The following is a 27423-nucleotide window of genomic DNA, read 5'->3' as shown; positions in this document are numbered from 1 at the left end:
GGTAAAGATAAAAATAGGATGAGGGTGTGTTTGCCTGGAGCTGGGGTGGGGGATATAGTTGACAGGATGGACAACATCTTGTCTGGTAATGCGAACAAACCCATTATCTGCCTTAGTGCAGGAGGCAATGATATTGGCCGGTGTAGGAGTGGGGAGCTTTTTGATAAGTTCAAAACAGCTATAGAACGTATTAGGTCTAAAGGAGGGATCCCTATCATATGTGGTGTCCTGCCTAGGAGAGTTCGCAATGAATGGTTGTCAAGTGGCAGTTGGTGTCAACGGCCATCTTGACAGATATTGCAAGTCAATATCAGTCCCATTCATTGACAACTGGGACAACTTCTATGGCAGAAGGGACCTTTATGCTAGGGATGGGGTGCATGAGTCTAGGGATGGGGTGGCAACCCTGGCTGGGTCTCTCAAGAGGGCACTTCAAAAGATGTCGAAGTCTTTAAACTGCTAGGGGAACATATGAGCACGGGGGTGGAGGAAACTGCAGTGGAAGCGGGTAAACAAAGTAAAAGGTTACAGGGAAATAGTGCTAGGAATTATGACAAAACTAAATTAGGCAGGGAGTTAAAACCTTAACGCGATAAAGAGAGAACTCAGAACACGACTAACTTAAATGTCTACTATGCAAACAGTAGAAGTATGAGAAACAAGGTGGATGATATTATAGCCTTGGTATGTACCGAAAAAATCGATATAATAGCATTCACCGAAACATGGATAAACCTAGACTCACGTGAGTTACCTGTCGAATACCAAATTGCAGGTTACAAATTATTCCATACCAATAGGCAGAGTAGCAATCTATGTCAGGGATAATCTGAAGTGTGAAATAAATAAGGAAATAAAAACTGAGCGGAATACAGAAACAATTTGGATAGAATTAATCGATGGTAGGGAAAAATTAATAACAGGAGTAATATATAGACCTCCTAATCTTGATAGAGTTAATGAGCGACTTATTTGGGACGAAATGCGCAGGGCTTCCATACATAGCAAAGTCTGTATAGTAGGCGACTTTAACCTTGGCCAAATAGATTGGATTAACCTTTTGGGTAACTCAGAATCAGAGGATTTTCTTGAAACGATCCAGGACTGTTTCCTAAGTCAACATATAACCAAACCCACTCAGGGTAATAATATACTCGATTTAGTTCTGTCAAACAGAGAAAACCTCATTAGTAATGTCGAGGCAGGGAACGAACTTGCAAACAGCGATCACAAAGAAATTAGATTTCAGTTAGAATTTCAGGATAACCGTAAGGAAATTCTACTAAAGTCCCAGATTTCAGAAGGGCAAACTTTGATAGTTTGAAGAGGCAGTTGAGAGAGGGGGTATCACGCTTGGGGGTGAACAACATGACCTCACATGAGGTAACCTCACTCAATGTACCCACAGAGGGCGACCTCACCCTACCTGGAGACCTGACGGTTGAGATTGACCTGATAACGAGATCTGAGGTTGCCGAGTTCCAAGACAATTTAAATAATGAGTTACTTAATGCACAAAGGCAGAACATACCATACAAAAAACTCAGATCAAACAACAATGGCCCTAAATGGATAAATAATTATTTAAAGAACATTATTGGACAAAAGAAGGCTATAGGTAAGAGAATAAATCGTGGTGAAGTTTACCTCCAAGATTACGATAAGGTATTGGCCAGTAGGGTTAAGACCGAGATAAGAAAAGCCAAGAGGAATAATGAGCTGCAGATAGCAAGGGAGGCGAAGTCAAACTCCAAGGGATTCTATCAAATGTATCAAACTAAAACACGAGAAAAGATTGGACCAATACAGTCAGATACCAGCGAGCTAACTGATAACGAATGAGAAATGAGCAATAATCTGAATAAATATTTTTCAACAGTTTTCACCACCGAAAATTTAAACATGATACCCGAAGCTCCGACTCTATACAGAGATAGTGAAGAAAATAAATTATGTGAGATAGTAGTGATTAGTAACGATGTTAGTAAGCAAATAGACAAACTAAAGCCTAATAAGTCACCAAGTCACGATGAGATATTTGCCAGAGTATTAAAGAAATGTAAGGAAGAGCTTAGTATGCCCTTAGCAAAGTTGTTTAGCATGTCCTTAAAAGCAAGTGTAGTACCAGAATCCTGGAGAATAGCAAATGTAATACCGATATTCAAGAAGGGAGATAGATCACTATCCTCTATCTACCGTCCAATCAGGCTGACATCAATTGTAGGAAAATTACTGGAAGCAATTATTTCAAACTCCATTCGAAATCACCTGACCACCGACGGGTCAAGACGGGTCAGACGCACCTGGCGCTGCTCAGCAGCAGCCACGTCAACTATTATGTTGGCCCTTACCAACTCCCTGCCCTGAACCCTCCTCCCCACCGGAATATCAACAAGTTCTCGCCAGAAGTTACTATTTCATTTGGGAAAGGAATGGAACCAGTGTTGAATAGTGGTGAACAGTGCTTAAGTCAGTGAAAAACAACTCGGCAGTTGAGTCTTACCCAAGCTAACCTTCACACAGTGAGGTCCCAGGTACCCAGTGATAATTCCCCTGAGACTCCACGATAGAGAAGCCTGGGACCACACCTCACCCACTTGAGTGAGTGAAGTCCTGTGACAACTGACCACGTGGTGTCCCCATGATGCTACGACACCACGTAGTGAATGAGTTGCTACAGCATCATGTGAGGTTCCTCATAACACCATCTGTGAGGGAATTACTACACCACGTGATGCCCCTCATAACACCATCTGTGAGGGAATTACTACGCCATGTGATGCCCCTCATAACACCATCTGTGAGGGAATTACTACACCACATCAGGCCCCTCATACAACAACTGTGAGGGAATTACTACACCACGTCAAGCCCCTCATAACACCACCTGTGAGGGAACTAGTACTCCGCGTGATGCCCCTCATAACGCCATCTGTGAGGGAGTTACTACACTACGTGTCTGTTCTTCAACACCTCAGCTCACATGATCTACGTGTGTAAACATTTATCTGTGTGTTCACTGTATGTTCCTTCACCTTTCTCTAAAGAAGGCTTTTGTTAAACCACCAATGTATGTAATAAGTCATTTATGTCCGATGTATATTTTCAGCCTTCGGGCTGCAAACTTTTTCAATAAACCGTTTATTATTATTATTATTATTTTTAAGTTCATCAATGATTCCCAACATGGCTTCACAAGCAGGCGTTCATGTCTAACTAATCTATTAACATTCTTTTCATCAGTTTTCGAATCAGTGGATGAGGGGCACAATTATGATGAGGTATATCTCGACTTTAGCAAAGCCTTCGACAGAGTCCCCCACGAAAGATTAATAAGAAAAGTAGAGGCTCATGGCATTAAAGATGATATTCTAAAATGGATTATGGCGTGGTTACAGGACAGAAAAAAGCAAGTGATCATTAACGGCACTAAATCCCATTGGAGCAACGTCACTAGTGGAGTTCCGCAAGGCTCAGTACTTGGACCATTATTATTTATTACATACATAAACGACATAGATATCGGCGTAGACAGCAACATAAGTAAATTTGCTGATGACACTAAAATAGGACTCCGCAAAACTACAAGAAGATCTAAACAAATTTTTTTTAATGGTCTGAAAAATGGCAGATGAAATTCAATGTGGACAAATGTAAAGTACTCAGTATAGGAGATGCAAACAGGGAACCAGATACTAGATGAACAAGGATGTTATTGAGAAATCCGACTATGAGAGAGATTTAGGAGTAATGATAAGTAGGAATCTTAAGCCAAGTAAACAATGTGTATTTGCTTGAAACTAAGCTAAAAAAGTACTTGGGTTCATACAAAGAAGTATTAGTTACAAGACTAGCGAGGTCATCTTAAAACTATATCTTGCGCTTGTGAGACCTTACTTGGATTACGCAGTTCAATTCTGGTCACCGTATTACAGAATGGATATAGAATCCTTGGAAAGAATTCAGAGGAGAAAGACAAGACTAATCCCGGGCATTAGGAACCTTGAGTACAGAGACAGGTTAAAGCATCTTAATTTGCACTCTCTCGAGAGACGTAGAGTGAGGGGCAATATGATCGAGGTGTATAAATGGATGTCAGGGCTAAACAAAGGGGACATTACAAAGGTACTCAAACTTTCCAACCAGGAGCGAAGATAACAATGGTTTTAAATTAGACAAATTAAGATTTAGGCGCAAAATAGGTAAACACTGGTTTGGAAATAGAGTAGTAGACGACTGGAACAGGTTACCAAATACTACCATTATTCACTCGAATACAGTCATGCGCCGGTTAACGTCCTAGATACATTTTTGGAAACGTAATGTTAACCGAAATGGACGTTGTCCGGTCATCACATAAACTTTGTATTTATACTTACGTGTATGTGGAATACTATATACGTAAATATACACTTTTACTCTTAAATCACTACTGTAATGTGATACAGGTGATTAATTTTTATCTCTTGTGCAAAATACATGACGTTTATATTAAAATTATTCACGGTTTTACAAGGATTCCAGCAACGCCAGCAGATGGGGGAGAGAGAGGGTGCGAGGGGGCCTGGGGGGAGGGGAGGTAGTACATTTGACAGTTGGCACAGGCCTGGGCCTAACGCGTGTATATTTATCAGTTCTTAAGTGACTAAGCTTCTCTCTTATAAAAAGCCAGTGAAATGACATGGGTGAATATAATTTACATTGCTGAGATTCTTGTAAGATACTACTGATTAATTTGAATATAAACATGCTATAATTTGCACTAGACATAACAATTTTAGTACCATAATCAAATTAGTACATGTACACTCCAGCTTAGCACTAAGGTCATTTATTTCTTTAACGTTTCTTAGTATGGTGTGTGCATGTAAATGGATGAAAATAAATGAAGATATTTATGTAAATCTACACAAAAACACAGTTTAAAAACTTTATATTATAAAATGTACTACAGTATTGTACACTAATGTACAGTCGACCCTTCACATACGCGGGTTTAGCACACACGGATTCGCAAAAACGCGGATTGCCCCGCCAGAGGAATATTCTGTACATTGAAGTAATTGAAGTACATTCATATCGCTCGCGGCACCGCACACCGCCCGCCACCCCACACGCTACCCCGCGCTCCCTCACTCAATCAGTCTCGCTGTAACCACGCTTGTGTTGACATTAGCATTGTAGGTCGACCCTGATTTTTTTACCAAAAAATCGTTAATTTATGATATTCCTTGTTTATAGGCCGACTCAAGTTTTTGAGGGTATTGGAACAACAAAACCTTCAGTAAAAACACTCTACGTCCTAAAAACTGAGGCTCGCCGTGCCTGAAACACAGAGTGCCGAAGGCAAATTGTTTACCATTTATTATTATGACACTTTACGCTGAAACGCGGGTAGTTTCAACAAAAATATTGTATATTTCCATTCGAGTATTTATTCAGGTCAATTAGGAGGGAATATTATTGTAATACAAAAGTTTTTTAACTGAAAATCAGTACTGTATACTAATGTACAACAATTTTTATCTCTGGAGCAAAATATATGATGTTTATATTCAAATTATTGGCTGTCTTGCAAGGATTCCAGCAATGCAAATTATAATCTCCTAACCTTAGTCTGAGATATTATATAAGATAAAAACTGTAAGCCTATATAAACCCCTGGCTGAGCAGATGGGTGGGGGAGGGAGGGAGGGAGGGTCGGAGCCAGCCAGCCAGTGAGGGGGGGGAGGTGATATGTTTGACAGTTTGAGCCGAAAGTCTCTGTGTGTTTATTTAACAGTCCTACTATGCTTCTCCATTTTAAAATGCCAGTGAAATGACCTGGGAGAATATAATTAACATTGCTGGGATTCTTGTAAGACACTGATTAATTTGAATAGTAACATGCTCTAATTTGCACTGGACATAACAATTTTAGTACCGTAATGAAGTTAGTACATGTACACTTCAGCTTTGCACAAAGGTCATTTATTTCTTTTAGTATGGTGTGTGCATGTAAATGGATGAAAATAAATTAAGAAATTTATGTAAATCTACCCAAAAATACAGTTGAAAACTTTATACTGTATTATAAATGTACTACACAGTATTGTACACTAATGTACTACACTTTTATATCTTGAGCAAAATATATGACGTTTATATTCAAATTATTGGCTGTCTTGCAAGGATTCCAGCAATGCAAATTATAATCTCCTAACTTTAGTCTAATATATTATATAAAACAAACACCTTTTGTCTGGGAAAACAAGGAGGGAGGTAGCCAGCGATGCATGAGGGGGGGGGCAAGGGGGGGGAGGTGAGGTGACAGTGTGGTGTTTATTTACTCATTTGAGATATGATTTGACTGTTGGCGCTGAAGGCCTGCGTGTTTATTTATCATTACTTAAGAGTGACTAAGCTCTTCTCATAATTTGCCACCCAAACGACCTGGGTGAATATAACTTACATTGCTGGGGTTCTTGTAAGATAGTGATTTATTTGAATACCTATATAAACAATCTATATTTGCAATAGAAATAACAATTTAAGTACCGTAATCATTTAGTACATGTACAGTACAGGTTTGTTCCACGGTAAAATCTTTTGAACAACGAAAGAAAGCGAAAGTCATTGTTTTCGTCATGACTTGATCCCACTTTCCACTGTAATACGTACGTCATTTCAGCAAAAATATTACATTTCCATATTTATTTCTGAGAATATATTCATTTAGTCACAGTTAAGGTAAAATATACTTGTGATGTAATATTTTAATGAAAATACCCGGTATTTAGAAATACAGTATCGTAGTTTTCTTTTGTTTCAAATTTAATTAACAAAGATTGATGTTTCAAATGTAATGAAAAAAAAATTATGTACAGAATCTATAAATAAACTTTAAAAAATGAATACTTTGTTTTACATTGTCCTGTGCATACCATACCATGCATTTGGTTACTTTGGGCTTGCTATGATGACGCAAGAGATCTGCACTGGCAACTGTACCGACACTCACAGCTGGTGGTGCGTTGGCGCGTCGTTTCCATTGTTTACTGGTAGAGTGGTCCCTCGGTTAACGAGCACAATCCTTTCCAGCAGGTTGCTCGTTAACCGAAAATCTCATTAACCGAAACCATTGTTTCAATGGGTTTTTGGGTAATTGGTTCCAGCTCACCGAAAATTGCCTAAATTCAACAAAAATTTTAGAAATTGACACTTACCTTGAGGTGTGTATGTAGAAGCCTCCTGGATGATGATGCTGATGTGAATTTGAAGGGGAAGGAGGAGAAGGGAGAAGAGGTGGAGGTGGAGGAGAAACATTTTACTGCTTCTTGGAAGGTGAGTCACCTTCCATGAAAATGTCAGGAACCTCTGGACTGACAGATTCTCCACCATGAACATCCTCTTTCCTTCTTGAAGTGGAAGGCTGAGGGCTAACATCATCCTCTCTCCTTCTTGAAGTGGAAGGCTGAGGGATAGCATCTTGTTCCCTCTGCCTTTTACTGAAGAAAGTGTCGATTGTGGTCTGTGGGGCATCTCTCCTCCTCACCATTAACTTATGTTTAAAGAAGACCATTGACTCCTCAACATGACACAAAGTTAGTTCAGTTTTTTCCACATATGGGTGCTTTGAAGCCAGTTCCCTGAACTTCTCCCAGTGGCAAATCACATCTTTCAACTCTTTAGTTGACATATGGTCATCACTTTCAATTTCCTCCTCACCACTGTCAGCCTCTAACATCTCATCCAGTTGCTTCAAGTCATCAGGAGTAAGCTCCTCCTCATGAGACATCACAAGCTCTTCAACATCATCCTCTTCCACTTCAAGGCCCAATGACTGATCAATGGACACAATCTCCTGGTCCAACTCTGTTTCTTCCTCAAATCCCTCAAAATCATGAACTACTGATGGCCACAGTGCTTTCCATGAAGAATTGAGGGATCTAGTGGAAACTTCTTGCCATGATGACACAATCAATTTTACAGCCTCCAGGATGTTGAATTGTGTCTTCCAGAACTGTTTCAGTGTCAGTTCAGGATCATTGGAAGTTGCCTGATGACACCTCCTAAACATTTTCTTCATGTACAACTTCTTCAAGTTGCTGATCACATTATGGTCCATTGGCTGTATGATTGATGTAGTGTTGGGAGGCAAAAACAACACTTTCACAAAGTCAAATTGATACTCCAAAGTTCTGGCAAGTTCAGGGTCATGACCAGGCGCATTATCCATAAGGAGAAGAGCCTTTAAAGGGAGTTTAATGGTGGTTAGGTAGCTCTTGACATAAGGGCAAAACACATCAACAGCCCATTCATTAAAGAGCTGTCCTGTCACCCATGCCTTATGGTTGGACTTCCAATAAACTCCAAGCTTTGTTCTTACCACTTTCTGTTGCTTGAACAACCTGGGGTTTTCAGAGTGGTAGACAAGCATAGGCTTCAGTCGGAAATCCCCTGAAGCATTGGCACCAAGCAATAGAGTGAGACGGTCTATCATGGGTTTATGCCCAGGTAAAGAAGCTTCATCTCTGGTGATGAATGTTCTTTTGGGCATCTTTTTCCAGAACAGCCCAGTTTCGTCCACATTGAACAATTGCTGTGGAAGATAATTTTCTTCTTCCATCAGTTCTTTAAATTCCACAAAAAACTTTGCTGCCCCTTCCTTATCAGCACTAGCAGCTTCACCATGCCTAACAACACTGAAAATGTTACTTCTTTTCTTAAATTTTTCGAACCAGCCTTTCCTGGCCCGAAAATCTTCAAATTCTGTGCCTGAAGAACCAGGTTGACCTGTCTTTAAATGTTCGTAAATCTCCCTGGCTCTTTCACAAACGAATTCAGTAGAAACTGAATCACCTTTCATCTGTTTTTCCCTAATCCAGATGAGAAGTAACCTCTCAGTTTCTGCAATTAGGGATCTACTTTTAAACACTCTGGTAGATTTGTCTCTCACTTTCACTTCTTTAAATTTGTCTTTCTGTGCAAGAATTGTCGACACAGTTGATGTCAACATGCCATATTCTTTGCATAGCGCATTTGTTCTAATGCCTTGTTTATGTTTTTTTTATAATTTCCTGCTTGGTTTGGATTGAAATCGCTTTTCTTGATCTCTTAGGCCCCATGCTGGATTCAAACAATGTCAACACGTGTTTTTTAAAGTTAAACTAGCTGTAAATAAAGAACATTTTCTTTAAAATAATACTGCACTGCGCTATATATTGTCAATATGTAAAATAAATTTCAAAATGACCAATAATTTGCTTGGAAACACAGAAAAAAGCATTTAGTTGAAGAGAGTCTCAAGAAAGATGTTACCTCCACTGAAAACAGAGAGACTAATGCTTGTTTGGTGTGTTAAAAGGCTGGATGGCGCGCATAAAACTAGTCCCTTTACCTTCAATTATGTTCAATAATTGTTAAAATGACCAAAAAATTTAATATTAAACTTTTAAAAGTATTGAATAGTATAAACTTCTTGATATTTACTAAAATAGTAAGGAATTTAAGCCCTAGAACCGATTACTGTACTGGCGGACTAATACTACAGCTGGTTGACCGCCAAGTGCAAGCGAAAACATGTTGAGGTCGGCTCGCAAGAAACTCGTTAACTGAAGTTAAGAATCTTATGGGAGGTATCTCGTTAACCGAGGGATCACTGTAGTTACTGGTAAATATTTTTCAACCTAACAAAATTATTACTCATTTAGAGGTCGACCCCCAATTTTTTGCCAAATAATTTGGTCTTAAAAACTCGAACTACACACAAGTATATACGGTAAATAAGGACAGGGGGGGCCAGGGTTTTTTCGGGGGAAGGGGGGGGGGGGCAGCAAAAGTACACGGATTTTTAACATTCACGGGTATCTCTGTTACGTAACCCCCGCATATGTTAAGGTCCGACTGTACTACAATTTTTATCTTGAGCAAAATATATGACGTTTTTATTCAAATTAATCCCTGTCTTGCAAGGATTTCAGCAATGCAAATTATATTATCCTAACTTTAGTCTGGGATATTATATAAAATAAACATAAAGAAATCACCAATCTTTTGTCTGGGAACACAAGGATAGAGGTAGCCAGTGAGAGCGTGGGAAGAGGGGGGGAGGGAGCAAGGGGTGGGAGGTGAGGTGACAGAGTGTCTGGTGTTTGTTTATTTACTCATTTGAGATATGATTTGACAGTTGGCGCTGAAGGCCTGCCTGCGTGTTTATTTATCATTACTTAAGAGTGACTAAGCTCTTCTCATAATTTGCCACCCAAACGACCTGGGTGAATATAACTTACATTGCTGGGATTCTTGTAAGATAGTGACTTATTTGAATACCTGTATAAACAAGCTATATTTGCAATAGACATAACAATTTTAGTACCGTAATCATTTAGTACATGTACAGTACAGGTTTGCTTTAGGTTCATTGTTAACCGAGGGACCACTGTATTGCAGTGTACAGTACTTGTACTGCACAATATTGACTAAATTCACTAGATAACATACACAACTAATGAAACACAGAGGTTAGGAAGGCTAATAAAATAACAAAATGTCTACAATTACTAATATACAGTATTACCCCGCTTTATGCGGGTTTTTTTACGCGGTACCCTGCCAGACCCGGGATGCTCACTTTACGCGGTGCGTTTACTCTTTTACGCTGAGAGTGGCTGGCGGTCATATCGCGCCGCGCCATTTTTGGATTCAAACCTCCCGCCGTCTCTCCCACCATCCCGCCATGTTGGGTAAGCGGCGCGAGTAGGTTGTGCAGTGTATGTCTTTGTTGCGTTATCGGTTATGTCATATGACATATCGGACTGTGATTGGGCCAAGCATCCTTACCTCCCTCCCCAGCAAACTGTGATTGGTTTAATGTAATATGACGTGCCCCGCCGCGGGAGCGTTCAAGCCCGTTGACCTACCCGCGTCAGTTACACCCCTCCCGGCTACACCGTGTAATAGGTATCTATTGTTCCATAAGAATGGCTTCCACCGGACCACCACCACAAAGAAACCTTGCATTACTTGGACCCAGCCGCCCTAAGCCAAAGAAGATACGACGTTCCCTAAGCTACGAAATTAAATACAAGATTATCCAAGAGTTGGAGAAAGGAACAAGACAGATTGATCTCGCGCACCAGCTTGGTGTTAACGAATCTACGATCCAGACGATCAAGAAGGATGCAGCCAAGATAAAGGAGCACATGAACATCACAAAGTCTACAGGTGCTTCTATGATCAAGTATTGCCACAACCAGGTGCTTCTCAAGACGGAGAAATTACTTGTGAGCTACTTGATTCGTCAGGCAAGACGGAACATGGCGGTGGACACGCGCTCAGTTAAGGAGTACGCACGTGAACTGTATACTGCAGTGTCACGAAAGATGGGAATTACAGAGCCCAGACCCTTCAATGCTTCCTCTGGGTGGTTGCAGAGGTTTAAGAAGAGGAACAAGATCACCAACATTAACATTGGTGGTGAAGAAGCTAGTGCTGACCGTGTTGCGGCTAGGGATTTTCCTCCGTTTTCACATGAGATTATGGAGGAAGGACAGTACTCCGACGACCAGGTGTTTAACATGGACGAATCTGGTCTTTTTATGAAAAAGCTACCTTCCAAGACCTTTGTTGTCAAGACTGCCAGCAAGTGTCAAGGCCGGAAGTTGCAAAAGGAGCGCATCACCGTCCTGTTTACCACCAATGCCTCCGGTACCTGTAAGCTCAAGTTATCAGTGCTCCCCACAGCACGCAAGCTGCACGCCTACAAGAGCATGGACATGACCAAGCTAAAATGTCCACTGGCTGACCGCACGTAAGGCGTGGATGTTCTCTACTCTGTCCCTCTCCTGGTTTGATGACTGTTTCATTCCCGATGTGAAGAAATTCTGTGAGCAACAGAATGTTCCATTCAAGATTTTGTTGCTGCTTGACAACGCACCGGGACACTCGCCCCTACTGTTGGATCGTCACCCCAACGTAAAAATGGTCTTCCTTCCTTCCAACACTACATCATTAATACAGCCCATGGACCAAGAATTAATCTGTAATGTGAAAGCTGCATTCTCTGCAAAGAAGTTTAAGCTCCTGAACGACTATACCAACACCAAGGATGAGTTGCGTAACCTGGTTGACACCGATAGCAAGAGCGAAGACGACGAGGAACAACAGTTGACAAAGCAATAAGTAATTGTGAAACAATTTTGGAGAAAATTCAACGTCAAGAAAGCTGTGGACTTCTTGGTGGAGGCATGGGATCAGCTGTCTGTAGCAACGGTTCGTTACACATGGAGACATGTGTTGCAAGGTATTCCAGGTGGGAGGCAGAGTCAATCTGTGACTGGTGAGGTTCAGCCTCTTGCAGTAGCAGTGGACCTTGCCAGCGAAGCTGTGCACAGTGTTACAGCTAAAGGCTTCTCCAAGACCACCAACGACGACAATATGGAGGTGATAAGGGATCCTGATGTGACTGCCGACGAGATGTTAGATGATGATGACGTCAGTGAATCGGCAGGTGGTGCGTCATCCCAAGAAGAACGCAAGTTATCGCATAGTAATGTAAGGGGTGCCATCGAGTGTGTAGAGAAGCTGAAGCTCCTCCTTTCCGACGGCCCTGACGATAACCGGTATGAAGTCTTCACTACCCAGCTGTTACAGACTATGGACCCCTACATCAAGGTGTATCACGACAACATCAACACTAGCCGTCAACAAAGCATTACCGAGTTCTTCGCCTGCAACCCACCACAGCCAGCCCAAGCCAGTGATAATGACAGAGACAGTGATGATGACTTTGAGGGATTTGTCAGGGAGGCACTGATAAGTGTGGATGACAGTGATGATGACTCACCTGAGGGCCAGTAGCCTGCCCTCTGCCTCGGAACCAGCCTCCATTCCCGTACGCCGACCCATCTCTTCTATTAACGTAAGTGTTAAACTTAACCTTGATTTTTTCTAACCTAACCAACAGTATATTATTCTCTTATTGATTGTTCTCTTCTATATTATAAGTGTGTGCATATCATCATAAAGTTAATTTGTTATTTTTACTAAAACGTACGTATTGTGTCGGGAAAAAGTGGAGTTTGGGGGTCAGCCCGGTCTCTATTTCAATTAATCCCATATGTTATGTTGTTCACTTTACGCGTTTCTCGCTTTACGCGGGCTTCCGTGGGTTCAATTGACCGCGTAAAGCGAGGGTTCACTGTACAGTTGTACCCCGCTTTACGCGGTTTCACTTAACGCGATTTCTCATATACGCGGTGCCTCGCCAGAACCGAACTTTCACTTAACTCGGTTCATCTACCCATATACGCACAGAGTGTCCGGCTCGAGACGCTATTTTTAGATTCGCCCCACCCGCCACCCGCTGCTCCCGCCTGCCTCGCCTCTCCCTCCTCCTCCCTCCCTCCCGCCTCCCTCCACCTGGGCAAGCCGCGCTATAAGGTTGAGCAGTGTGTGTCTTCTACTAACGTAAGTGTTACACCTAACTTTTAGTTTTCCTAACCTAACCTTTATTTTTCCTAACTTAACCTTTATTTTTTCTAACCTAACCTCTTCTATATTACTTGTTTGTTCATACCATCATAAAGTTAAGATAAAATTTTTACTACAACATAGTTGTGTGTCGTCAAAAAGTGGAGTTTAGGGGTCGGGCCAGTCTCTATTGGAATTAATCCCATATGTTCTGTTGTTCACTTAACGCGGTTTCACTTAACGCGGTACCCTGTGGGTTCAATGGACCACGTAAAGTGGGGTACAACTGTATTGTAGTAAAAAAAATACAGGTACAGTATAATATACTTACAGTAAAACAGGTACAGTACAGTATACAGGTAGCATAATAAAATTAAACACTACACTGTTCACTGATTGAGAAGTAAATGCAGTATCGTATCCTTAAATCTAATGGACTTTTCTTACGTTTTACTTTGAAAATAAAATTTTACATTTCACTTATTTAACGTATATATATATATTAACAAAATTTAAACATCATAATTGTTCTACTGATTGAGAAGTAAATGTAGTATCTGCATCCTTAAATCTAATGGACTTTTCACGCTTACTTCTTGAAAATAAAATTTTACATTTCACTTATTTAACGTGAAGTACAGTATACAATTTTACATATACATTACACAATTCTTTAAGCCATTCCTGGATCATCAACATCACTGTCAATTGCTATCAATTTGATACACAGGTTCCTCAGTTGCAGCTTCCAATGTCGATTTATATCATCTGTAGCGTAGAAGGGCCTGGGCTGAGGCTCTGGCCGGGGATGACTTGTTTTTTTTTATGAAAACAAGTCGAGTGTTTTGTTTTATTGCTTTTTCCTCGGGGAGATTTGATAGCGCAACAACACTGCATGTGCATTCTTCTATGAGTGAGAAGCACTCAGTGTTGGGGTCCATCTTTCGCCACTTTTTCAGCAGAGTGTTAAGGTCAAGTTCAAGAACTTAGATGAACCCCTTTACAGAACTTTCTGTATCTCTCCAGCACCTCCTTACCTTTCCTTTTCCCTTGCTCTTCAGCTATTCCATGTTTCTGTAACTCTAACAACTCTTTGTTGGTTAATTCTTCAGGAACAATGTCTAGCAGTTCTTCTACATCATTCTCGGGCCCACGCCAGGTTCAGTCGGTTACATGTTCTATCTAGATTGAAATCAGAATTTTCGGAGCCAGCTCTCAAAACCCCTGAACGTGTAATATATCTTCAATACTTTCTTTTTCCACACTGCTCATACATTGTTTTGTGACATCATCCCAGGCCCAAGCAATAATTCTTGATGAAGTGGTATGTTGTATTCTTTCCAAATTCTTCAGTGTCTTCTCGCCACCATCCATTGCAAAGGTCCTCCTGAGAGTAGATCTGTGTTGCTATAGCCCCCTTGATCCATAGGCTGAATCTCAAAGAGGTGTATTCGCAGCAGGAAATCACACTGATGTTGGGGTGGGAGGTCACCAATGAAGGGGGGAAGGGGGGGTGACTGACATTGTCCAAATCCAACAAAAATTTGCACCCATCCCTCTTTTATGTATGCAGTATTTTTTCTACAATACTTAGCATAGAAGAGCATCCTGGAACAATGCTTATGCTATCCATGGACTTTGCCAGTTCTATAATACTGGCAACGTATGTTTGTCACTTTTTGGTGCCCCAAAAGTTCTTAATATGCCACACCACAAAAGGCTTCCAAACTGAATCCGGTAACACTCTCAACATAAACAGTCACTCAGTCCTTGAATGCAAGCCAAAGCCTGGCATCAACTGGCCTCCTTGTGTATGAATGACCTTTCGGCATCCTCTTCCAAAACAACGAGGTCTCATCCATATTAATATTTGCTGGGGCAAATATCCTCCCTCGACGATAAGGTTGTCCAAGGTTTCATGAATTCCACCACAGCCAGAGAACTGCCACGCCAACCGCCACGACCTTGACGTTATGTAATCGAGAAGGATGTTTAAAGCTTAAACCAGCCAGAGCTTGCAAAAACTCTCTGTCGAGTCAGCTCCTGCTTGTTGCTTCAACATCTTGAAATCAAACTTTTTGCTTTGGCCGCGGATGGTTAGCGCATGAGGGGACTTGATTGCATTGGTCTTCAATCCAGGTCATCAGCATCTTTTCCATTTGATATTGGCCTCGAACTTAGCTTCGATCTTGTTGCTCTCTAGTGAAGCCGATCCTTTACCGCCTAAGAATCTTTCTCTCTGTTTTTTCATTATCGTCGATCAGAGTGTGACATGCCGAAATCAATGCGGCGATAAAGACTACAGATTTATCGCCACGCTGTCTTATTATTTTCTGCTTCTCCTCCAAATCAATGCTCTTATGCTATTTCTGCTGGTTGCTAACACTAGGGCTGGTTGAGCTGTGTTTAATCCATAATTAACTTTGAGGGGTGGATTGATTTTCAGTGAAGTAAAATCAAATGAAAAGACAATGGAATATTAACGTCACATACGGAGGTAATGAGGAATAGACGATGATGATGCGACACTGCTTTACAGCAAAGCAGTTTAAACTGTTATACAGATTAAACTTTTATTTCGTAGTAAGGAAATCAAATTAAAAGTACGTACTGTACACTACAATAGACAAAAAACAAAACAGTAACATAGGCATTTCATATCTACTAAAACATATTATGGATATACAGTAAGTTACTGTACTGTATCATTATACGCCTGGCAGCACAATCTATAAGAATACGCTTTATGCATAATGCGGACGCAAACGACTGCACCCGCCTAGGGCCATTTAGGTCATAATGGCCCCATTATTTGAATGTTTTTTTTTTTCAATTTCAATTGTTTATTCCTTGATAGAGGAAGCGGATCCTAAGTGCTGTCACTTGGTACCCCCTGTACCATGGTCAACAGAAGCAATCAATAGTGTCACAAGTATGTACAGTACAGAGAATATCCTTTGGTTATCGCTACTTAATTGGGACCTCCATTGAAAAGTGATAACTAAAAAACGCCATAACGAAGTACAGAACCTATGGGATTTATTCCCACCTGGTTTCAGGCACCCAAGACCCAACCACCAAGTTTCCCATTTAATGCACCATTTAAACCCAATTAAAAGAAATGAGTATATAATGTTATGGTAACATTATAAAACACACATAGGCATGGCTATGTTTATTACTACTAATACTGTAGCCTTCCACAAAACATGTAGCTATAAGCTTTTTTTTATTTGGTCCCCATCATATCGAAGTCCGCTTTTCTCTCTCACTTCAGGACGCTTGAGTCCTCCGCTTTTCTCTTAATCTTAGAGTGCACCAGAGATTTCAAATTCCTTAGTAATGACACAGAATTTGAATTTTAGAACCCCAATTGCAACTGGGGTTGCAATTGTTGAGGCAACTAGATATGTCTGATTACAGCAAATGATATTGTCAATTTGTAGGTGAAAGACTTTATCCTCAATAGATGTAGGCTACATTACACCTGAGGCAAATGCTTAGAAAAAGCCTGTAAGGAAGCATATTCTTTAACACATAATATCTGGCCAGTATGGGGGGATCATCGTGTTCCATCAGGGGTCGTGGGAGTGGGGGTCCAGCAAGTGTCACGTGTTTTTGGGGGGCACGGACGATATGCAATCGGAGGTTGTTCGTTGACGTATCGGCGCGGGACTGTACACTGGATAGCTTCAAACTAAGGTTGATGGATATACAGTATTACCCCGCTTTACACGTTTCACTTTCCGCGATTTTCATTTACGCTGTACATTGCCAGAACCGACTTTCACTTCTTCCATGTGCATCTACTCATAATGCCGAAGTATAATTTTTTTTTTATCTCAAAATTCATACGAACTACCCGGCCAGAATATAATTTACATTGCTGAATTCTACAATATGATGATCATTTTGAATATAAACATCATGGATTTTATTAGACATACAAATTTTAGATCTAATGTAATAATTTGTACACAAAGCAAATATTTTATCTTTTGGCAAAATATGACATTTACATTCAAAATATTCTGACCTGCAAGGAATCCAGAAATGTCAATTATATTATCCTAACTTTAGTCTGAGGTATTATTTATTACTAAGTTAAAATCTAGTTTTCACCAAATTCTCTGGTGGGAGGGAAGGTGGGGGGTGAGGTTGGGACGACCGACCATCTGGCAGTTGGAAGGGGGCGGTTAAGTTTACTCTGATTGACAGATAGTGGTGAAGAATATTTTTTTTTTTAACTGAAGATATTTGTTTTAGCTCATAAAATTCATACATTACTGGACCAGAATATAGTTTACATTGCTGGAATTCTTACAATATGATCATTTTGAATATAAACATCATGGTTTGCATTGTCATACAATTTTAGATCTAATGTAATATTTGGTTTACACAAAGCAAGTATTTTATCTTTTGAGCAAAATATATGATTTACATTCAAAATATTCCCTACCTGCAAGGAATCCAGAAATGTCAATTATATTATCTCTTAGTCTGGTATTATTTATTACTAAACGTTAAAATCTAGTGTTTCACCCAATCATTTCTCAGAGGTAGGGCAGTGAGCTGGAAGAGAGTTGAGTCCATTATTTGAATGGACATTAACCTGGCAGACTGTATTTCTTTAAATATAAATTGTGTGAGCATACCATCATAAAATTTAGATGTTATTTTTACTACAACATAGGTGTTAATCGGAAAAGTGGGTTTGGGGGTCGGCCAGTCTCTATTGGAATTAATCCCATATGTTCTGTTGTTCACTTTACACGGTTTTCACTTTCCGCGGTGCCTGTGGGTTCAATTGACCGCGTAAATCGGGGTACTACTGTATGAGCAATAGGGGCAGGGTGTAAATGGGACTGCCCAGTATGGGCCAATAGACCCGCTGCAGTTTCCTCCATTCTTATGTTCTTAATTCCCATCACTATATCATATAGAAATATTTCGTTTAAGGATATCTTATTGGAAACATTTGGTAGAGAATTTATTGAAGATCATTATGGTATCAAATTCATCTCCCTATCAAAATTAGCCATGCTTGAGTGAGGAAAGAGGAGACTGACTCTCAGTAAATAGGTTCTTCCAACCAACCTCAATACAACATCCACATTGTGCTACAACACAACCACTACTCCCATTACACACACACACACAAACACACATACACCCTCAAACACCACTCACACACACTCTCCAACACCACTCACACACCTCTATATCACCTACACACACCCCCAACACCACCCTCACCCACACCATTACCACACACATATCACACACCCCAATATCAAACACACACTCCAACAACCTCCTACACACACACACACACACACATCCTCCAACAATCACACACCCAACACTAGTAACATAGCCTTCCCCCTTTACTCACACCCCCAACACGGGTTCTAAGGCAGCAAGCATGAGGAGTGAGGATCTTATTGTATGACACACATCTATGTGTGTGTGACCGCAAGGTAATGAGTTAAATATCAGCTGTTAAGGAGCACTTGGCAACACTCATTTCCACTCCATCTCTCTAATTACTCACACCTTTCTGTTTTCTCACTCCATATTTTAATGTTATGTAATGTAATGTTGAAGGGATACAACTTTGCTCATTTATACTTATACTTATCACAATCTCCCAGAAAATACTTCAGGTTTTGTGTTATTTAAGACATCTTCAGGTCATGAGTCCCACTAATCCTCCACCCAAGAAAGGGTGACCTGACATTCCAGCAGGTCAGTAATATGAGACCACTAATCCCCCACCCTACCTCCACCTGACATTGCATAGGTCAGGTCAGGTACACAAGACCCACTAATCCCCCACAGCTCCATGGGAGTGGAAAATAACAATCTTTGCTGTAACACATAGCTTCATTCATGCCCATATCATAAAGATTTTTAATTTTTAAATATATTTATTTAACCAAACTTTTAGATAAACTATTCTGGTTTATTATACAGGGGTACTGTAGTGAAGAAATGGAGTTTCTAAATTAATTAGAATGCATTTACGGACTCTGGGTTTGATAAAGTTGTCTGGTTAGCTGGAAATCTCTTATCCTTGAAAGTGCTCTGCACCAATCACCAATTGTTCCAGCTAACGGGGATATCACTATATATACTTCATTCCTCAGAACATTTTGTTCAGTCCTCTACAGAACCTTACTTTTCTGGCTGAAAGAGGAAATAGGAAAGTAATAACCATAGTTGCTCTACTCCTTGTACAAGGAACACTTACACAATCGGGAAGCCATATGGTATGAAAGAGAATATAAGGGAAGCAGTTATGTAACCTGAGATATGAGAGAAAGTTACCCCACTGATCTTAGCTACTGACTAGCAATGAAAATCTAGAGAATTTTTTTTTCTAGTGTGCAGGAAATTCTTTAGCCCTTAAATGAGAGCTATCACTAGTGGAAGTTAGCAGTAGGGAAGGTATCCATCATCTGTGGAAGTTTCATGTAGCTTGTGTTCCATTTTATGCATATGGAAGCCAGGGGGATCCTTAGCTTCCAATTAAGGATCAATGCTGTTCACTTCCAGAAAGACAAAAAATGATACCAAATATCATCATAATATCAAGAGATGACCAACAGCCGCATACACAACAACTGGATCTATAGACTATATAAATCTGGAGAAATAACTTCCAATGAGGACAAGCTGAGAACACCTGGACGGATGTATGTGTGTAGGTGTCGTACTTGTTTTAACCTTTTCCTGTTACCTCCTACAATTGTCTTGCAACAGTGTTCCCCTTACCATCTCCCTTATCTTTGAAGCTCATGTTTTTTCTTGATCCAAACCAAAGTGGGCCAGGAGTAAATACTGTATCACGGATATACATGCAGATAGAATAATCATGCTTAGTCAGTGGAGACTAAAATGCTTTACTATAAAATAAAACTATTTGAAACAATTACAGCATGCCACAACAAGGTAATTTATAACATTTTTCTCTTGAAAGCAGACATAAAACAACTTTGACCTTAACTAAGAAGAAAACTTGTCCACTCTCTAAAAAAAACACACACAGGAGAGAGAGAGAGAGAGAGAGAGAGAGAGAGAGAGAGAGAGAGAGAGAGAGAGAGAGAAAGAGAGAGAGAGAGAGAGAGAGAGAGGAGAGAGAGAGAGGAGAGAGAGGAGAGAGAGAGAGAGAGAGAGAGAGAGAGAGAGAGAGAGAGAGAGAGAGAGAGAGAGAGAGAGAGAGAGAGAGAGAGAGAGAGAGAGAGAGAGAGAGAGAGAGAGAGAGAGAGAGAGAGAGAGAGAGAGAGAGAGAGAGAGAGAGAGAGAGAGAGAGAGAGAGAGAGAGAGAGAGAGAGAGAGAGAGAGAGAGAGAGAGAGAGAGAGAGAGAGAGAGAGAGAGAGAGAGAGAGAGAGAGAGAGAGAGAGAGAGAGAGAGAGAGAGAGAGAGAGAGAGAGAGAGAGAGAGAGAGAGAGAGAGAGAGAGAGAGAGAGAGAGAGAGAGAGAGAGAGAGAGAGAGAGAGAGAGAGAGAGAGAGAGAGAGAGAGAGAGAGAGAGAGAGAGAGAGAGAGAGAGAGAGAGAGAGAGAGAGAGAGAGAGAGAGAGAGAGAGAGAGAGAGAGAGAGAGAGAGAGAGAGAGAGAGAGAGAGAGAGAGAGAGAGAGAGAGAGAGAGAGAGAGAGAGAGAGAGAGAGAGAGAGAGAGAGAGAGAGAGAGAGAGAGAGAGAGAGAGAGAGAGAGAGAGAGAGAGAGAGAGAGAGAGAGAGAGAGAGAGAGAGAGAGAGAGAGAGAGAGAGAGAGAGAGAGAGAGAGAGAGAGAGAGAGAGAGAGAGAGAGAGAGAGAGAGAGAGAGAGAGAGAGAGAGAGAGAGAGAGAGAGAGAGAGAGAGAGAGAGAGAGAGAGAGAGAGAGAGAGAGAGAGAGAGAGAGAGAGAGAGAGAGAGAGAGAGAGAGAGAGAGAGAGAGAGAGAGAGAGAGAGAGAGAGAGAGAGAGAGAGAGAGAGAGAGAGAGAGAGAGAGAGAGAGAGAGAGAGAGAGAGAGAGAGAGAGAGAGAGAGAGAGAGAGAGAGAGAGAGAGAGAGAGAGAGAGAGAGAGAGAGAGAGAGAGAGAGAGAGAGAGAGAGAGAGAGAGAGAGAGAGAGAGAGAGAGAGAGAGAGAGAGAGAGAGAGAGAGAGAGAGAGAGAGAGAGAGAGAGAGAGAGAGAGAGAGAGAGAGAGAGAGAGAGAGAGAGAGAGAGAGAGAGAGAGAGAGAGAGAGAGAGAGAGATATTATGTACCAATGATTTTTTGGAGCTCCTGCATTTCAAAATCTGGCGGTGCAAACCTGTGTACATGTTCTTTAGTCCATGCATTGAATAATAGAATAACAAATGTGCACATGCATGTACACACATACTGTACAGTAAAGCCTCAAATAACGACGTTAATGTATCCTCCAATAGTGCAGTGTAAGGTGAATCATCGTATCGCAAATCAATAATGACCATTAAAATAAAGCAATAATAATGAGATGCGTTCCCAAATGTGACCTCTTCATATCTTTTGTGTGGCTTTTTACCCTCTTTTCCCCCAAAACAATACAATTAATGAAAAATGCAAACTGTATTCTTTAAGTGATGATTATGAATGCACCTTATACAATATAAATTAATAATAATATGGTCACAAGAGAAGATGGGACGCCATTGTTTTCGTTAGTGTTTACACCCGGAAGTCCGGGACGATGGTTCTACAGGAGAAAATGAAGAAAACAAGACCCTAGTTGGAGCAGTAGTAAAATTAATGTAAAAAAATTAATACACTGTATATATGTTTTAAGTAACATTATTTAATGTTAATAAATGGAACAATAGAAGTAGCTAACCACTAATGGCAAAGAAAAAAAGTGAGATGGATTGGGAACGCCAACATATACGTAAGCATTTAAGGAGACAGCGTCATTTATCTTTTTAAGAATATGTACAAAAGATTCATTATTGTTTATTACTGAATATGTATTTGATTGAATTAATCTTTATATATGTGAAATGAACAATACAATTCATTAATAATACGTAGACTATTAAAACATACAAGAGGATAAGTGATGGCATTGTTGTCAGTGTTTACGCCCATAATGTCAGTTATCCACCAGAAACTGAAGAAAATAAGACCCTGGATGTTGCTGTAGTTAAATTAATGTAAAAAAAAAATATGTACTGCATGTTTTAATTTATGTTTTTTTATGTAAAGTAGAAGTAACCACTGATGGTAAAGAAAAAGCGAGACTGATAGTGGAATGCCAATGTATACAGTATGTGCGCACTCAAGGAAACAGTCATTTATCTTAAGAATATGTACAAAAGATTCATTATTGTTTATTACTGACTACAGTGAGTTCTGCTATAACGCGTGTTTTGATAACGCGAATTTGCTCTAACGCGATTTATGAATTCGGAACAATATTTGTATAACGCGATCGCTTGTTTGCTATAACGCGATTTTTGCTTACTATTTCTCCAATTTTGTGGTATTAACTGTGAATATGGTAAAGAAGAATATCTCCAAAAAGCATTCTGATGATAGAATTCCCGGTGATTATCGTAAAAGAAAGGATATAACACTTGAAGAGAAGCTTGATGTTATCGACCTCAAAATCACCCTTCTCCCCCATCAAGTTACATTCATATTTTTTCAAGGTAAAGTGTTAAATTTACTGTATGATTTCATTATTAGATATGAATGTAACATTTATTTAGACTGTGCTATCCTTTGTGTTAGGCTAACTACTAAATTTTTTCGATTTCGAGTAAACTGCACCTAACCCTATTTTCTCCATAAGCCCTGTTATTTCTATTACGCGATTTTCTATAACACGATATTTTACAAGAACACAATTATCGCGTTATAGCAGAACTACCTGTATGTATTTGATTGAATTAATGTTTATATATGTGAAATGAACAATGTAATTCATTAATAATATGTAGAATATTAAAACACACAAGAGGAGACATGATGGCATTGTTTTCGTGAGTGATGATGGTTCTACATAAGAAACTGAAGAAGTAAGACCCTGGTTGTAGCTGTAGTGAACTTAATGTAAAAAAAAATGAATACCTGTATGTACTGTATGTTTTAAGTAATGTTATTTAATGTTAATAAGTGGAACACTAGAAGTAGCTAACCACTGATGGTAAAGAAATAAGGCTAGACGTTTGGGAACGCCAACGTATGAACAGTAAGTGCGTACATGTGAAAACATATCGCCATTTCTCTACATATGATTATGAAAGCAACACTTATTTACTGTTCATATATGTTTTAAATAATATTTACAAATGTAAAACCAAAATTCTACTCATCAATGGTGGTAAAGTCTAAAATATAAGGACAGCCAATGAAAATTGTGCAAGTTTTTACTCAGATGACGAAGTCATCAGGTTCAACTCTGGCTGAAGCTGTAGGTTCAACTCTGGCTGAAGCTGTAGGTTCAACTCTGGCTGAAGCTATAGCTTTCCATAAAGTTGTTGCTGAAACTGTTACTGAACCTGAAGTAGTTGTTGAAGCTGCTTATGATGCTGAATTTGATGGTTTAGGCCTTCAAAAATAAAGCTGTCAAAAGAACCTTTCTTTTCTCATTATAAATCTTTATGTAGAGGTCATTTGCATTTATTTAAATTTTAATGCTTTGTTCTATTAATGGATCCACTTCAGAAAATATGTTCATTGCTTGCTTCATATAATATCCACATCATATAATATCCACGTCATATAATATCCACAGACCTCTAACCTTTTTCATATCGTTTTAACACATCTAGTTTCTCGGCTAAGCTTAAACCCTTTCTATTAGCTTTTGAAACAACACTACCTTCACTTGCTCTCTTGCTCATGTTGAATAGGGATGCAAAAATGCTGTATGAAACCTGAGAAAGTTTTTCTCCTTTTCCTGTTCAGATGCGTCACCACTAACAAGCCCGGCAGCCTCCGTGCGCAGAGCGTGGTTTTTTTTTTTTTTAATATCGGGATTTAGTTATTATTTATAGGAAAATGTAATATATATTTTTTTATTTTGTCTTAAATACGAAGAAAATAATGGCGTAAATTGAATTGGGTCATAAATTAACCAGGGTCTTCGATATGAATCTTCGTTAGTTGAACCGTTGTTATCGAAGGATTTACTGGACATGCATTTCAATACCAATTTAAAAGGGTCCAGCCAACCAGTAAACAACAGCTGTGATTCACTCACTTGTGGACAGTATTGGGTATCACTGTTGTTGAGTTACAAGTTGCCCTGAAAATTGACCAGTACAGTAGTAACATCTCCATTAGCTGGAATCCCTCAACCGAAACTCGATAGCCGGAATTGCAATTTTCTCGGAAAATCGTTCCCAAAGCCAGGATTTTCAAGAAAATTCTGGCTCTAGCAATGATTTTTTGAGGGGCACATTTTCTGGAAATTTCCGAGAAAATTTTCCCAGTACTGTATCCGAAAAATTTCCGAAAAATTCTGGGGATTGGAGAGTTTTTTCCCGAGTTTGAGAGATGAATATCAGGTGCATTTTACGGATATTCTAAGAAATATTTTCTGGTGCCCGGAAAATTCTGGGGATGGGGATATTTTTCCGGGTTCGAGAGATGATGTACAGTCATGCGCCGGTTAAAGTCCGTCCGAACAATGTCCGATCGCATATACGTCTGTGGCCCATGAAAATAATATGGGAAAAAAAAAACTTTCAGACAACAGGACGTAGCGGACGTAAGTGGCCTTAGAGCAGGCGTGGTCATGCATGCATCGCGTGTTTTTATAGATTGTGCTGCCAGGCGTATAATGATACAGTACAGTAACTATATATCCATAATATGTTTTGATAGATATAAGAAATGCCTATGTTACTGGTTTATGTTTTTTGGCTATTGTAGTGTACAGTACAGTACTTTTAATTTGATTTCTTTACTTACGAAATAAAAAGTTTACAAACTGTATAACAGTGTATGCTTGATTTTGTTGCCGACGAGGCAATATTGTACAGTACAAGTACACTGCAATATTCCACATACACGTAAGTATAAATACAAAGTTCACAATGTAATGTTCGGACAACGTCCAATTCGGTTAACGTCACGTTTCCAAGAACGTATCTAGGACATTAAGCGGTGCATGACTGTAATGTGCAATTTCTGCAACTTCCGAGAACATTTTTCCATTACACGAAAAAATATGGAAAATTCTGGGGATGAGGGATTTTTTTCTAGCTTTTAAAGAATTGTCTCGTTACCCAGAAATCTCATTCCCGGAAGTGCTCTGCACCAATTGTTCCAGCTAATGGAGATATCACTACCGGTAGTCGATATTGTTACTGGAAGCTGGTACTCACCTGTTGGCAGAGTTCATCCCATCCTTCATCATCCCAGCAAATCTTCTTTCCCCAGTCCTTGTAAAATCCCCCTGTAGGAAGAATAAAATAAAATGTTACGATAATCATCAGTGCAAAAGGAGAAAATGTCATCTCAGAAACATCACAAAAATTCAGTGGAGTCACGATAAAGTGCGTTTTACAAATTTGAAAGTACAGTATAGTCTCGATTTACGCGGATTTGGTTTACGCGTTTGGTCATTTACGCGGCACCTTGCCAGAATGAAAATTTTAAGTTACGCGGTTCATTCCATCATTTTGCGGGAAGCGGCGCTTGGAGAGTGCGCATTAGGTCACTCTTACATTATCGCTGACGTCATATGACGTATCAGACTGTGATTGGGCAACGCATCCTTGCCTCCCTCAGCCGCTAGCTGTGATTGGTCTAATGTAACATGACGTGCCCTGCCACCAGAGGGAAGAAGTCGCTGACCTAACCGGGCCAGTCTCATTGTTCTCAGTCTCCCATCTCCCCAGAAACCTTGAATATTATTTGCACTGTTCACCATCTAGCTGAACCAGCCCAAGTCAGTGATAGTGACAGTGAGGATATGGACTTTGAGGGGTTTGTCAGGGAGGCCCTGCAAACCTCTGTGAATAGTGTTAGTGATTCACCGGAGGGCCACTAATCTGCCCTCTGCCTCGGAACCAGCCGCCATCCCCATGTGCCGACCCATCTCTTCTAATAACGTATGTGTTAAAACACCTTTATATTTGTACAGTAGTGTAGTTTTTTATTTAGATATTATGTTTGTGTCAATACCATCATAAAATTATAATATTTTTACAACAAGGTACATATTGTCGGAAAAAGTGGAGTTTGGGAGTCGGCCCAGTTTCTATTTCAATTAATCCCATATGTTCTGTTATTTTGTTTACGCGGACCTCCACGGGTTAAATTGACCGTGTAAATCAAGACTATACTGTACTGTGACTTTTACGACCTTTATTTAAATATTGCTGTTAAATTTCCAAAATTTTCAGGGTCAATGTACTTGAGTAAGTTTCGCTGTGGCCGAGATAGCTCAGCTGCAGGGTTTCCATTTGCTATTTTACAATACAGCACTGTAGCAAATTTAAGGATTATTTTTTTATTTTTTTTACGCGATTAGCCCACCCGGGCACAGGTTACTGACCCACATCAGGGCCTAGGGGCGAAAATGTAATTAATAATAATAATAATAATAATAATAATAATAATAATAATAATAATAATAATAATGATAATAATAATAATAATAATAATAATAATAATAATAATAATAATAATAATAATAATAATATTAAAAATAATAAAGAACCATAAGGAAATACAAAAATGAAAAGAAAATCAGTAGTGAGAAATGATATATGTATGTTGTGTTGTCAATAGGAAGAGAAACAATTGAGACCCTGCAATTGTGTGTAAATGAGGCAGAAAGTCAGATCATCACCCTCGGACTTGGTCACAATTTTTGTGATGCCTTATGGCAGCAGGGTCTACCATTAGACAACACATTATGCTTCCAATATCTCCCCAGGCAGCAGTACTGTACCTCTCGTTTTGATAGCTGCCTACTACCTACTACCTTTGATAATGATGATATGCT

At 39.8% G+C, this 27423-nt stretch overlaps 1 protein-coding gene across 1 annotated transcript in view; it reads right to left on the bottom strand.

Moving 5' to 3' along the window:
* The window catches only part of LOC121862630 (phosphatidylinositide phosphatase SAC2-like), a 192007-nt gene that overhangs the window by 76627 nt on the left and 87957 nt on the right, over positions 1 to 27423 (bottom strand). Inside the window, 1 exon segment of the mRNA XM_042360948.1 lies at positions 25796 to 25866. Within this exon segment, the coding sequence (XP_042216882.1) occupies positions 25796 to 25866 (71 nt within the window).

Source organism: Homarus americanus, unplaced genomic scaffold (assembly GCF_018991925.1).
Source record: "Homarus americanus isolate GMGI-L3 unplaced genomic scaffold, GMGI_Hamer_2.0 scaffold31037, whole genome shotgun sequence".
NCBI lineage: Eukaryota > Metazoa > Arthropoda > Malacostraca > Decapoda > Nephropidae > Homarus > Homarus americanus.
Note: the sequence above shows the minus strand (reverse complement) of the source record. Positions and strands in the feature narration are given on the sequence as shown.